The 14,312-nt window shown below is 30.9% G+C and overlaps 1 protein-coding gene across 11 annotated transcripts in view; it reads left to right on the top strand.

The window, feature by feature from the left end:
* Nucleotides 1–14,312, top strand: part of LOC142319334 (glycerol kinase 3-like) — a 113,785-nt gene that overhangs the window by 55,889 nt on the left and 43,584 nt on the right. For all 11 annotated transcript variants that reach the window (XM_075356515.1, XM_075356519.1, XM_075356518.1 and 8 more), the window contains 3 exons: nt 6,350–6,459; nt 7,726–7,828; nt 10,481–10,591. In XM_075356515.1, the coding sequence (XP_075212630.1) occupies nt 6,350–6,459; nt 7,726–7,828; nt 10,481–10,591 (324 nt within the window). The remainder of the gene's footprint in view (nt 1–6,349; nt 6,460–7,725; nt 7,829–10,480; nt 10,592–14,312) is intronic.

Raw genomic sequence — 14,312 nt, 5'->3', positions numbered from 1 at the left:
ATCTTGACTTTTTACCAATTTATTCATTGGATGTAGATAGCTCGCTTCATCTTTTCACAAGTTTATTCATTTTGCATAACAATCTAATTGGAAAAAAATCATTTATTCCATTTGATTTCACACTATAAAAGGAAAACCTCAGTTATTATTTTCAGTGAAACTATGCTTTTAATAATTTAAATAAAGGCACCAGATGCACACTTTGCATTTGAAACTAAACTGACATTCTGCAGTCCCTTATGCCTCTTTTATACTGCTGAGAGCGCAATGTGTTCAACATATTATATGCATATTCAAACATGACACTCAAGTGAATATTATGCAAGCAGACCAAATTACAAAGAGCACCTGTCAAGTTGGAACCTGTAAATTGCTCTTGTTTGTATACTTTGCATGCATGTTCATACCTGTTGCTATCAATGAAATTTTAACTAAGTTTCATTGGGTTTGCGGTTGGGGGATGCAAAATATTCATTATATATTTTTTTCTTTTTGGGGAGGTTACGGATCTAAACACGTTGAGAGTTACTACTGTAAAGGATTGAAAACCTTACCAAACTAAAATTTCAATAAAAAATCAATTTATTCCCTTCAAATTTAGTTGTAAAGTAGTAGTTACTTTCATTTTAGTAGTTTTGTCAAGACATTTTTCATAGGTGAATACTGTGGATGAGGGAAAACTGCAATTTTGTTTTTCACAAAATCTACTGCACAATGAAACTAGTTTGTGACCTCACATTGTTTTGTGGGAAAACCCTTGTCATTCTTTTACACTTGCTCTGGTTGATTCCTTTTCATATTCTCCTTCAGCCACCTTAGACAGCATGATAGAATTCTTCATTCATCATCTGGGCAAACGGTATTAACTCCTTGTCAGTAATGTCATCATTATCAGAAAAATATATCAGTAAAAATTAAGTTGCTCTTGATTTTATGAACTTTCTTTGGCCAAGGTGAAGTTGAGCCTTTCCAATTGGATGATTGCTGCTTAGTTTCAGGGTCATATTCACAAATCCAATTTTTATCACCTTAGAAAGGAAATTTAGGTCAATTCAGAGCAGTTCTTTCAGTTCACTTTAGACATTTATCTGTTGTTGTTTTTTTTTGTCACTCAGCTATTGTGGAATTTTGCAGCAATTCTTCTCTTGTTGAATTGTAACAAATCCACTGTTACTTGCTGTATAATAATCTCACATTATTAATAGATGTTGTTGATGGTCTGCTTACAATCTTCCAACAATTGCATTCTAAACAGTAATGAGATTTCTGGTGTAGTGCTAGTAGATGGTCTTCCCAAACGTTCATCATTATCATCATTAAGAGATGTTCAGTTATTTTTAAAACATTAAAAGCAGTCATATATTTTATTTGGCTTAAAGCATTATTATTATTATTAATCCTTGTGTATTACACTGCTGTTAACATTATTTGATTGTATTGTTGCTTTTTGCACACATAATATAAATTTAAGGAAGTTTTGGTAGCATCTTAATAAAATTTAAATAAAACTAATATAATTATATAAACTGATGCTTTGTGCGTAGTGTCCCAAACTAACAGGGTGTGTAGTATACCCAAACTTAAGGTACTGATTCAGGACACAAAACAAATGGTTCATGTGGAAAAAATGCTTTATCTCGTTTCACTTTTCCCATCTGTCTGCCATTTTGTGTTTTTTCAATAAAAATGTATATCTTAGTTTGACCATATTGTAATTAAATTCGGTATTCTTTTACAGAATATATACAAGGTCTGTTCAGAAAATAACTGAACATTTTTAATTAAGCGCCAATGGAGAAATTAGTGATGTGCGATTTACAGCATTGTGTTTCGCATAACCTCCTCTGTAACCACATTTTCTTGGATTGTTGATGTTTTGTTTAGTTTTGTGTTATTGTTATGCAACGTGTTTAAGTGTTAGTACTGCTTTTTGTAATGTGCAATTTTTGGGAGCAACGATTCAATGTAAAATTTTGCATGAAACTGGGGAAAACTTTCACAGAAATGTTTTAACTTTTGAAACTACAGAGGATGATCTGGGTCGTATGCAGTTATACGAATGGTTTTCATGATTTAAAAGAGCTCATCAATTAATTGAAGATGACCCTCGATCAGTAAGGCCTTCAACTGATAGCACTCATGTTCAGGAAATCAACAATCTGGTGTGTGCAAATCGCCAATTGACTGTCACAGAGCTTGCAGAAGAGGTTAGCATCTCAATTGGATCATGCTATGACATTTTGAGTGAAAAATTGAATATATATCAAGTTGCAACAAAGTTTGTTCCTTGTTTGATGATCAAGTAGCAGAAAGAACAAGTGGACATTTGCTTGCAACTTCTTGTACAAGACAATGATGATGAAACATTCATGCAGAGGATCGTAACATTCATGCAAAAGTTGGGTTTATGGCTACAACATTGAGACAGAAGTTCAATCATCACAATGGATTGGCAAAGGATTTCCACGCCCCAAGAAAACATATCACTCTTGATCCAATTTCAAAACTCTTTGTTTTTTTTTTCAATTTTAATGGAATTGTGAATTTTGAATTCATGCCTCGAGGTGAAACAGTGAACTGTGCATACTATCTAGGCGTCTTACAATGCTTACATGAAAAAATTCGCAAATGAGACCAGAGTTTCGGCGAGAACTCATGGTTTCTTTACCATGTCAATGCATCCACACACTCAGCTTTGTCAATTCTTCAGTTTTGTTCCAAAAATCAGATGATTGTCCTCCCTCAGCCTCCCTACTCGCCAGGCCTGGATCCTTATAATTTTTTTTTTTCAAAATTAAAATCGGTGATAAAAGGAAGCTGTTTTGAAAATATTGATGACATTAAAGCAGGTTCATCGCAAATCTTAAAGGCCATTTCAAATGAAGCTATCCAGTATTGCTTCGCGAAGTGGAAACACCACTGGGAAAAGTGTGAGAATAGGAGAGTGGAGTACTTTGAAGGGGACAAGGACCAATAATCTATAAAATTAAGAAAAAAAGTTAAAGAAATAAAGTGTGGATATTTTCTGAACAGACCTTGTAAGTTTGAGAATTTTACATTTGAAAATTAAAAAATTACAGCCATTAAATATTTTAATCATTATTAGCTCCATAAATATTAATCTTATTGATTAATGTTTTATGATAAAATGTTAAGCCTTTTATTGCTACCAAAATGATACCTCATTTGTTCAAATCGGTTGGTAAATAACTGAGATATGGCTTAAATTGTTAAAGTAGATAGCAAAAATTATGCAGTCTGACAATTTTATGCTTGTTTTCACTTATTGAATAATAATAGGAATTATTATTAATCATTCTTAATCCAGAGTGAATTTTCTAATAAATTTCGATAAAACTAATTTGTATGTTTGTCATTTTTTGATAAAATTAACCATTTTTACAAGCTTTACAAAGAATTTGTTTGAAATTTTCTGGCATATTTTCTTGTTGCCTGTAAAGGAAACAGTGCACCAATTCCCAATGAAAAAACAAGAAAGAACAAGTAGTTTAGTGGTTGTGCTTAGGTTTAAGAATATTTTATTCTATCAATTTGGCCCTTTTGCTTTTTTTTTAAGTATTACTTAAGTTGTAGTTTAGGATAGCTTCATCCATTTCCCTAGGTAGGGAAACACAATACAAAATTAGTGACTTAAAAATCCCTGTTAGTGATAGTAATTGTTTTCAACTGAAAATGTTTTATTTAGAGTTCTTGCTAGTAAGTCACAGCTAGTTAATCATTTATAGATTAAGATTTAACTTCACACTTTATCTAAGGTTTAAGTTCTATATAGAGAAGTTCTCAATGCATTCCAAGTATTCTTAAATTAGATTGTTAATAATTTGAAATGTGTACTGATAAATTATCACATAAATACTTATGAGCATATTATTACATATGGCACATGTAAAGGAACTTATTTAAGGATACTGACTTTAAGAGACTGACTATGGACCACGTTTTAAACACTGCTGTTTCGTAGAAACATCAATTTAATTATTGAAATTAATACTGCAGAACACTTAAATTGAAAACATGTCTTTTATAGGGGTTGCTGAAATATAACACACAGTTGCTCATAACTTGTAAATGAAATGAGATAGTCAGATGAAATAAATATGGCATATATTTAAAAAATACATTTTACCTTTCTTTATACATTTTATTTGCTACAAAAACTTACTTTTTCATGTACTCACCATTTACATACATTCTCTCCATCCTGAGCCACACTCAGTAACAATGATGACTGAAATGAGAGGATATGAATCGACAAGTTTTGGATTGTAGTAGTAGAGAAATGAAACTACAAATTAGTAGCAGCTATCACTTTGTGTTATTTTGTTCTTCCATTATATGTCAGTGCATTACATTTATCTCCCACTTGTATAAATTATAAAAGAAACATTAAGTAATTGTAAATCCTTATAAGATTAACTACATTTTTTGTAATGTCTATAACTGATATGTATGTGATAGCTTTTTTCTGTTGCCTGAAAACTGTTTCTAAATTGTTTTTAGATATCTGATACAATATTGAACATTTGTATGAAAATCTGTCGATCCACAATTTATTGGTCTCATCAATTTATCAGTAACAACCTTGTATACTGATTTTTTATAAAGAGGTATTTATATGTTATTAAAAATTTAACTCCAGAAGGTATTGTTAAAACTTTGTACTTGCCAGATTTTTATTGAATTCTGCAATCTTTTTAACAAGCTTTGGTTATTTTGGATGTTAAACATAAGTTTATAGTATTATTTATATCATTTTAAAGATAATTAATTGCATTATTTTTCAGTAATACTCTTCAAATGTTAATCATACTTGTGAGAATTGAGAAAGTTATGATATAAAAAAATACTGAAACAAAAATTTGTTTTTAGAATGAAATAGAAGATTAGTAACAAAGAAATATAAAAACGTTAGATGTGTATTTTATGGAGTATATTTTCTTCATTAATTGCCTTAAATCTCATTTGAATAAATAAAAACTAAATTTATAATAAGAGGAGTGTTCTGTAACAGCAGTTATGATCAACACCCATTACACAAAATCTTAAGTTATTTTATTTCTTGGTGGTGTTTTGTTGTTCCACATGTAAGTTTTACAGTGTATTATCTATTATCATAAGTTTGTAAGTGGTAAGTAACCAAAACACATTTGGAAATAATATTATTTATCATTAAATCAAACATCATAACAGTTTTCCTATACCTCAATATAAAACTTCGACTCAAAAAATACCTTACTTTGACCTTTTAAAGAGGAAGAGCATTATAATGCTTTTGTTGCCATTTTTAATAGATTGCTTAGCTATTTAAAAGATTTTTTCAAGACAATTTTATTGTTGATGAATTTTTACATATTGCTAATATAAAGCTTTTAAAAATTTCTGAGTTTTCTGCATCCCATCCAACATGTGCATATATTGTGTTAAATAATTTTTATTAATGGCTTTTGTATTGTGAATTAGAAGCTATTTTTTACTTTTAGTTATTTCATGTATTTATTTTTTTTAAACTTTATATATATAATTTAATCATATCTATTTTTTATTTTATTATAATTGTGTATTTTGTGATGCTGTTCTGATCAAGATATTACCACAGTTTCCCTTGATCCATCCAGGCAAAAGCTGAGGAAGCTCTTTTTTTATCTGTATAGTAGCAGTTTACCCATTTCTATTGTGATCCGCATAATGTAATTTTATATACTGGTCAGAATAAAAGGATTATTTATTAAACAAAGAAGCAACAATGTTGCTTTAGTTCTGTAACTACCACTACCGCTAAAACTGTTCTTCATAATTCCAAACCTGCATCTGGACTTGTTAATACATGGTTTATTAACCTATTTTTTCTTTAGAATTTTGTTAAAATCTATATTTGAAATATTCCCCTTTCCTGTATAATGGTTTACGCAATGTTTTCATTTCTAGGAATCGGCCTTCAACATTTTTCCTGGAGTATTTCTGAATTCCTTTATCAATTAATATTAGATTTAAGCAACATCCAAAAATTTTGACTTTTTAGAAATATGTCTCAGTAGCAATTTTTCACAATTTTCAAACAAATTTTTTTAAAATTCTCTGCTCAAAATATCAATCATTAATTTTTGTTTATGTGCAGTCATTTTATTGTTTTCACAAACTAATAATCACTTTATTGGATTCAGGTTTAGTCATGCATCAAAACATGAACAAACATAATTACTCACGTTAATCTAACCAAATCATTATTTATGCAGCATTCTATGTATTTAAATAATCATGCCATGTATTTTTTAAAATATGACTTTTAACATTTAATATTTAATCTTTGTTATTTATTTGTTTGTTTTAGAATTTGACTGGGGGAAAAGATGGAGGTATTCATGTAACTGATGTAACCAATGCTTCACGTACGTTGCTGATGAATATTGATTCATTAAGATGGGATCCTCTTCTTTGCAAGTAAACTATTATGCATATATTATTAATAATGTAGGTAAATCCGGAGAGAAAAAAAGAATACATTTTTTTGTTTCTTTTATGCAACTTTATGCATAAAAAAATAAAGTTACCTTGAAGAATATTGTGCTTTATTGTGTATATTACTCTGATAACAAATAGATTTGGTTATGGTTCATAGAGGTTTAAAACTTAGATTAGTACTACTCTATGATAACACAGATTATATTTGAGCATATTAAATAAATTCTCCTTGATTACTTAAATAAAAAAAAGAAGCCAAATGATAGCTTTTATGTTTGGGTTTTAAAATTGCATTGCTACCTAAATTATTTTGCATTACATATTATTTCTGTATAGTAGAATATTCCGGGTGTTACTTAAAATTTCCCGTGTTTACCATTTAAATCGATACACAAGTCAATCCAATGTCCCCTGCCATTCTTATGTTGCAGCCCAGCGAACATATTGACAGTGTTGTAGAAATATTGAAGTCTTTGACCCTTAATCACCCCTGAGCTTTCAGTTCATGCAGAATGATATGTACAAAACTTGCACAATGGGTACCAATATGACTTACAGAGGTTGACAAAACAAAAAGATAGGAGGAGCATTACCTTTCTTCAGCTCTACCAGAATAAAGAAAATGTGTTTTTTTTTATAGTATTGTTACTGGAGGTAAGACATGGATCAGTATCGAAACAAAAGCACTCTCCAAGCAATAGATGCACATAAACTCACCAAACAAGCCCAACAAATCCAAACTAATTTGAATAAAAAATTATGACTACTTTTTGGAACCATAAAGGAATTTTATTGGCAGAATTTATGATGCCAGGTATGACAATAATCGTATATGTTTACTGTGAAAACATTGACAAAGCTTTAGAGAATGATGAAGAATAAACAGTAAGGGCCAATTAAGTGAATGCATGTTATTGCATGGTCTCACACTGTTGCTAACACTGCGTTTGTCTAAACAAACACCTTTAACTGGCAGGTTTTTTATCACCCTCTTTATAATTCTTGATTTGATTCTGAATTTTGAATTGAATAAACCCATTCAAAGCTCAACTTGTTTATCTGATTGAGGGTGCACCTTGGATGTGAGCGCCGTGACATGTTTGGTTAATATGTAATTTTTTTATATTCTGTCTATGTATGTGGGAAAGTAAAAAAAAAAACAAAAAAAAAGCTACTTTATAATAATGCTAAATGCTTGCAATTCATATAATTTTTGTGTTTTCCATACTTTTTTGGTTTTTTCAGACATTTTGATATTCCAATGAGAATTTTACCCGAGATTAAAAGTTCCTCTGAAATTGTTGGTTATATAAAAGAGCCAGGATTGGAAGGCATTTGTATATCTGGTGTAAGTTGTTTTGGCAAAATCTTTAATTAATATTTTTTAAATAATTTTATACCTTTGTGTTGTGGTTCATATAATACATAAGGACTGTTTTTTTAGAATTTTTTTTAGATATTTTAAAACCTCAAAATTATTTTTCATAAAGTTGGTTGACTTCATCTGATTTTTATGGTTTAAAGAAATTGTCATGAGTACAGAAGATTTTTCCAAATAAGTTTTTAATATTTTACATTATCTAAATACTCAAAAAATATAAAAATAAGTTTCATAAAATCACTATTGATCTGTGTGTGTGTGTGTGCGCGCGCGCACACACACACGTGCGCATGTTTAAAATAGCATCTCTTTTTTGAAAATTGTTAAAAAAAACTTTTTAAGTTATTTTTATTTTTTTGTTTGGGTTCATGGTGGTTCTTTTCCTCGTTATTGTTATAAGCTTTTTAGCTTAAAAATAAAATTCAGAAAAAAACATTTACAATAAATTAACTAATTTTTGGTAAACTAAAACAAAACTGCAAAGAGAATGAGTTTGCGGAATGATTATTAAAATAATGTAGAAAAGCAAAAACTAAGGTATTAATAATAATAATAATGTTTTTTTAGATTTAATAAGATACTCATGATGTAATAACTTTTTTCTAAATAAAACTGAAATGTTAAAGGGTGACTTTTCCCTCTTTCAAACTAAAACAATGAATTTTTAACAAATAAAAATTTATAACTATATGTAACACTGTGGTTTATAAAATTGCTACTCCTCAATTTAGAATAACAATGAAAGCTACAAACCTTGTTTTATGTTTACAAGTTGTACAGATCTAAAAATTACATGGTTTTACAAATCAAATAACTCAAAAATAGTTAAAAGATACTAATCTCAAAATTCATAGTTGATAAGGTAATAGAATAAATTGAGTAAAATGTGAATGCAATTGGTCCAGTTTTTTATTCATTATAAGTGATTTAAGGCAACTGAAAGCTCAAAAAATAGTATTTTTTGGTTTTCACCATGATAACATATCTAAAGAATTATTAAAAAAATAATAACATCAAATGCAGCATAATGCATAATGTTATAATGTTAAATTATAACATAATTTTATAATGTATAATGTTAAACGAGATCTATCATTTTTCATAGACATGTATATTTTGTATACAAGCCCTTTAGTTTCCTGTGGTGAATTTTATTTTTTTTAAAATTAAGAAAGAAAAACATTTTTTTTAATGTGATATTTTTTATTTTATTGTGACATGAGGTGTGTGAGAAAAGTAATGAGACTGACTTTTTACTTACCAAAATTTTTATTTTTTTCAAACAACAATATTATCTCCTTTGAAGTAGTTCCCTTGGGCAGCTATATACTGGCAGAGTAGTTGTTCCCACTCCTGGTAGCAGTGCTGAAAGGCTTCAACATGTTTCAATTTTGGGAAAAGGAAAAAGTCACAAGGACTCATATCAGGTGAAAAGGGCGGTTGAGGAACCATAGTAATGCATTTTGAGGTAAAAAATTCCGTAATGGAAATGGCCGTGTGACACGGGGCATTGCCTTGATGAAGCATCCACTTGTTGCAATGTCTGGTCTCACGTGAATCACTCTTTTCCTGAGCCTTTCAAGGACAGCTTTGTAAAACACTTGGTTGACAGTTTATCCTGGAGAAGCAAGTTTTTTATACACAATACCTCTACTGTCAAAAAAGCAAATCAACATGGTTTTGATCTTTGATTTGCTCATTCTACAATTTTTCGGTTGAGGAGATGACAGAGTGTGCCACTCTACACTTTGCCGCTTAGTTTCAGGATCGTTCTGAAATATCCAGGATTCATCACCTGTGATCACATGATTGAAGAATTCTTGGTCATTGTCAACCCTCTCAAGAAGATCAACGCACATGTTTCTTCGATTGTCCTTCTGTTCCGTTGTGAGGTTTTTCGGCACCAATTTCGCACAAACCTTTCACATGTCCAAATCGTCTGTCAAAATATGATGTACAGTGAAAGTGTTCAAATTTAACTGTTCACTCATCATCCTTATTGTTAAACGACAGTCTGATCTCTCAAGAACCCTCACACGTTCAACATTTTCATAAGATTTTGAAGTTGAAGGTCTCCCTGAGCAAGGTTGATCTTCGAGGCCGAGTGTTCTTGGCCTTCCAAAAATGATTTGTGCCAGTGGAAAACTTTTGCTCTTGATAAGCAATATTCCCCATAGGCCTGTTTCAATTTTTCAAAGGTCACACTCGTTTGCCCAAGTTTAACACAAAAACTTGATTGCACAACGTTGCTCTAAATTCCGATGCTCCATTTTCGTAACACAACTTCACTGATGGTGCTGTCAAAAATAATGTGTTGGCTGAACGGAGTTGAAACTTGTACTGAGCATGTGGAAGGGATGAACAAACCGGTCTAACACAGACCGGTAGACAGTGTTGTTAGATCGCTAGCAATCTCATTACTTTTCTCACACCTTGTATAATAAGACCCCTCAGTTGGTGAAGATACTGGCTAATGTATAGGTCCTGGTTCAAGGTTCTTTAATGTACTTTTATTTATTATCTTGTTAGATTTAATCCTGTTATTTCCTCTCAAGTTCTTTGAAAACCTTTGAAAGAAAAAGTTAAAATAACATAATTCCAATCTGATTTCTGTATTAGATAATAGGAAACCAGCAAGCATCATTGGTTGGCCAAGGTTGCCTTTCTGAAGGCCAAGCAAAGAATACGTATAGAGCTGGTTGCTTTCTTCTATACAACACAGGAAAAACTGTAAGTAAATTCTTTTCAATCTTAACTTTAATTATTAATATTTTTACTTCTGAAAACTGATATTTTTGATTAACTGAAGCTGGAGTTTTAAGAAATACAATTTTTTCATAATTTTAAAAAATGTACAATCAAAATGTTCAAGTACAATGAAAGTTTAATACTGTAAATTCTGTTTTCTACAAAAAATGTATTAATGGTAGCTATTCAGTTCTCCAATTTTTTCTTTGTGAAGTTAACTAGCATATACTGATTGTCAAAGTTTTGTCTGGATAAATGTTTTTATAAGAAAAAATTGATTAAAAAATGTTTAATAAGTAATACATGATTTTTTTAATAAAATAAATGACTTTAATTGTCTCAGGTTATTGTCATTTCTGAGATTTCAGTTTGAGAAATAAGAAAAAATTTCTGGATCCAGGTTAGGTGAGTTCAAGCCTAGACAACAGGAGCCATTTAATCTTGACTAAAAATCACAAATTTCAGTGATTGAGTTGATATATTGTCTTGATCCAGGAGTTGTGTTTTAACAACTCAAATCTATTCTCATGACATTTTCTTTCTGTTTAATATTTCAAGATAATTCCAGTGATGCATAGTTTGTACCTAAAGTAAACATTTATGATACACATCATGATTAATGTTAAAAACAATCATTCTCATGACTGCCACATTTAACTTGATCTGTCACACCCTTTTATCTTAGCAATTTTTTTTCTGCCCTTTATAAACATTGTACTTTATTTCTTTATAAATCATTTAACCCACATTTTACACCTGCTTTAATTTTTTCAGCGAAGTTTTCATTTTCTTAGCACAATTCAAACAGTTGTTGACAGAAGACTAAGATAAATTATCTCTCTGATCCAGCATTCAAAGTCACAAAACAAACTTTTCATTTATCTCATGCATGCATTTCTAATTTTTTCATAAGAATGTACATGATCCTTCCAATCAATGTTTTGCACCTTTCCTATTTCTTCAGCTGTCAAATAATGAAACTGAGCACATGATTTTACAAATTTTTGCTATGCGACATAAACTGCCATCCTGAGCACCAGTCATTATCTCTTTGCTGATAACCATCCACAAAGCCCTTCAACCAGTGGTTCTTAAATATTTTCTTTGCATACCCCTTACGTGAACTGCAGATCAGTAGTATACCACTGAACTATGTAATATGTCTTTATGACAGCGATAGATTTATATTTTAAAGTTGTGAAGCAGTAAAAAATTATAATTTTTTTGGAAAATATATATTTAATAAAAAAAATTATGTATTACTTATTACAAATTCTTATTTACTTTACAAAGAAATGTTACATTACAAATTTACTTACATTACTGATAATAATATTCTTGAAGACTGAAAGTTCAATGAGAAGTATGGTGCTGCATGCTTCAAACAAGTGAAACAATATCTGGTGGTTCAGTGGAAATTTGGTATGAATAACCAGTATTAAAGGGTTTCATATCCGAAGGAATTAATTAAAAATACTCTTCTTTAAAATATTTTTCAAATGAGTGTTAGGCAATGGTGTTGCACATTATTGATTAGATTATCTTTCATTTCAATTATGTGTACTGTCAAATTTTCCAAATCTGGAAAGATTGTTGGTTTTCATTTGAACACTATTATTAATTATTTGACATTTTTTTGATAAATACCTTTATTTTGTCATATATTGAAAATTGATGTGTTATTTCAATTTGAAAACGTAAATTTAAGTTATTGAGGCGGTTGAAAATATCTGATAGTAGGCTTAATATTGTCATCCATACTTTGACTATCAATCGATCATGCAGTTCAAAATCGCTATCCATTAGGAACACATAGACCTCTGAATGTAGCTCAGATAACCTGTTTAGCATTTTTCCTTTAGAAAGCCATTTCGCCTCTATGTGTAACAGTAACTGATTCTGATTACTGCCCATTAAGAACAGTTTCAAAAATAAATCTTCCTGGAGAACATGTTTAAATTGTTCAGGCATCTGTTTTACTGCAGAAGTCTATAGATGCTGCAGCTACTAAGGGTAAAATTTTCTATTACCAATTTTTCTTTGGTGGCAGCATCTCCATATTTCCCTGTCATAGTTTGAGCATCATCGGAACAGAAGCCAATGTACTGCTTCCAATCCAGTCTATTTTCTACAAAGAAGTCATCCCAGACTTTTTGAATATTTATTCAGCAGTTGTTCTTGTTGATGCACATAACAAAATAAATAATCCTATTTAATTACACTTTTAAATACATACAGGTAAAATCCATTAGTTGAATATTGCTTACATCTGTGTTCCATCAAGTATTTTTGACATGAGCTATTAAGCTCTCTTAATGTTTAATGCCTTGGTTTTCTATTCTTCTGTGCATGATATAATTTAACAGTGGTATCTTAGTTTAGTTGATGAGTCATCCAATTTACAAATCACCATATCTTTGTGAGTATTATTCATTGGAACGTTAGAGGTCTTGGGTCCTGCATTGAAGATGTTAGATTATTGACAAGTCCACTAATAATGTACTTCCAAGAAACACATCTTCTACAAGATGCAGTAACACTCAGCGGATATTTCTGTAAGGTACAATGCCTTGTAGAAACTAGAGAGATTGGGTGGACTTGCTATTCTCATGTGGAATGAGTTGTCAGCTACAAGAATACCACTAGCTACCCTCATTTCTGCAGTTGCTGTAGTCAAATTGCATATCTGCAATTTGTATCTCACTGAACTCTGAGTTCAGTGCTATAGAAATGCCAAATCTCCTCATGCAAATCCCATTGCCATCATTAATAGTAGGAGATGGACTGATGTCCATCTTGAGGAAATCTGCTAAACAGAGCAAGACAAGACTTAGACCTTTGTTTACTGAATGATGGATCATATGCATTCTTGTCTTTATCATCTGGTGCATTTTCCAACATTGACCTCTCCTTCTTATGCTAACCAAGTTTACTCCCTCGTTTTAATTCGTCTGTTTGTGACAACTTTCATGGCAGTGACCACAGGCCAATTATTATTGCTTTTGGTGTTGACCACGAGGTGAACTAAAGGCTTTTGAGATGGATTGTTGAAAAGGTAGATTGGAACAGTTACCATAAAGCTTTCCCATCACAGTATGATGATGGTGCAGATGCCCTTCATCATCTTATTTCTTTTACGTCCCTGATACTTGAGAATAGTAATATATATATCCCGCAAACATTGGGAAACACTAGATGTCCTTCTGTTCCTTGGTGGAATGATGATAACTGCAAACCTACAAATGAACATCTAAATTTGTACTGTAAGTCTAGAGCAGTTTGTTGTCAGGTATTTTTGGATGCTAAAAGGAAGTCATGGACAAAATATGTAGACACTATCTCACACACTACTCCCACGTCTACTGTGTGGAAAAAGATCTATATAATTTGCAGATCACCGAAACAGTCCATACTTGGACTTATTCTTGAAGAACTCCTTTCATCATCTTCTACAGTGGCAACTACCTTAGCAGATTTTTTCTGCTCAGTGTCTCTCACTTCATTATATAGAAACAAATTTCAGAGATACATGATACAGCTAGGTATTATCATAAAAACGTTGATGAATTAAATACTCTATTTGCATTCAATGAATTGTCACACACACTAAAAATCTCACATGACACCTCCCCTGGACCTGACAACATTCGTCTCAGTATGCTGTCACATCTTCCTTATTTGCTGCTATAACACCTATTATGTA

Source organism: Lycorma delicatula, chromosome 2, assembly GCF_047948215.1.
Source record: "Lycorma delicatula isolate Av1 chromosome 2, ASM4794821v1, whole genome shotgun sequence".
Taxonomy (NCBI): Eukaryota; Metazoa; Arthropoda; class Insecta; order Hemiptera; family Fulgoridae; genus Lycorma; species Lycorma delicatula.
The sequence above is the reverse complement of the archived record's forward strand: the minus strand, read 5'-3'. Positions and strand labels throughout refer to the sequence as shown.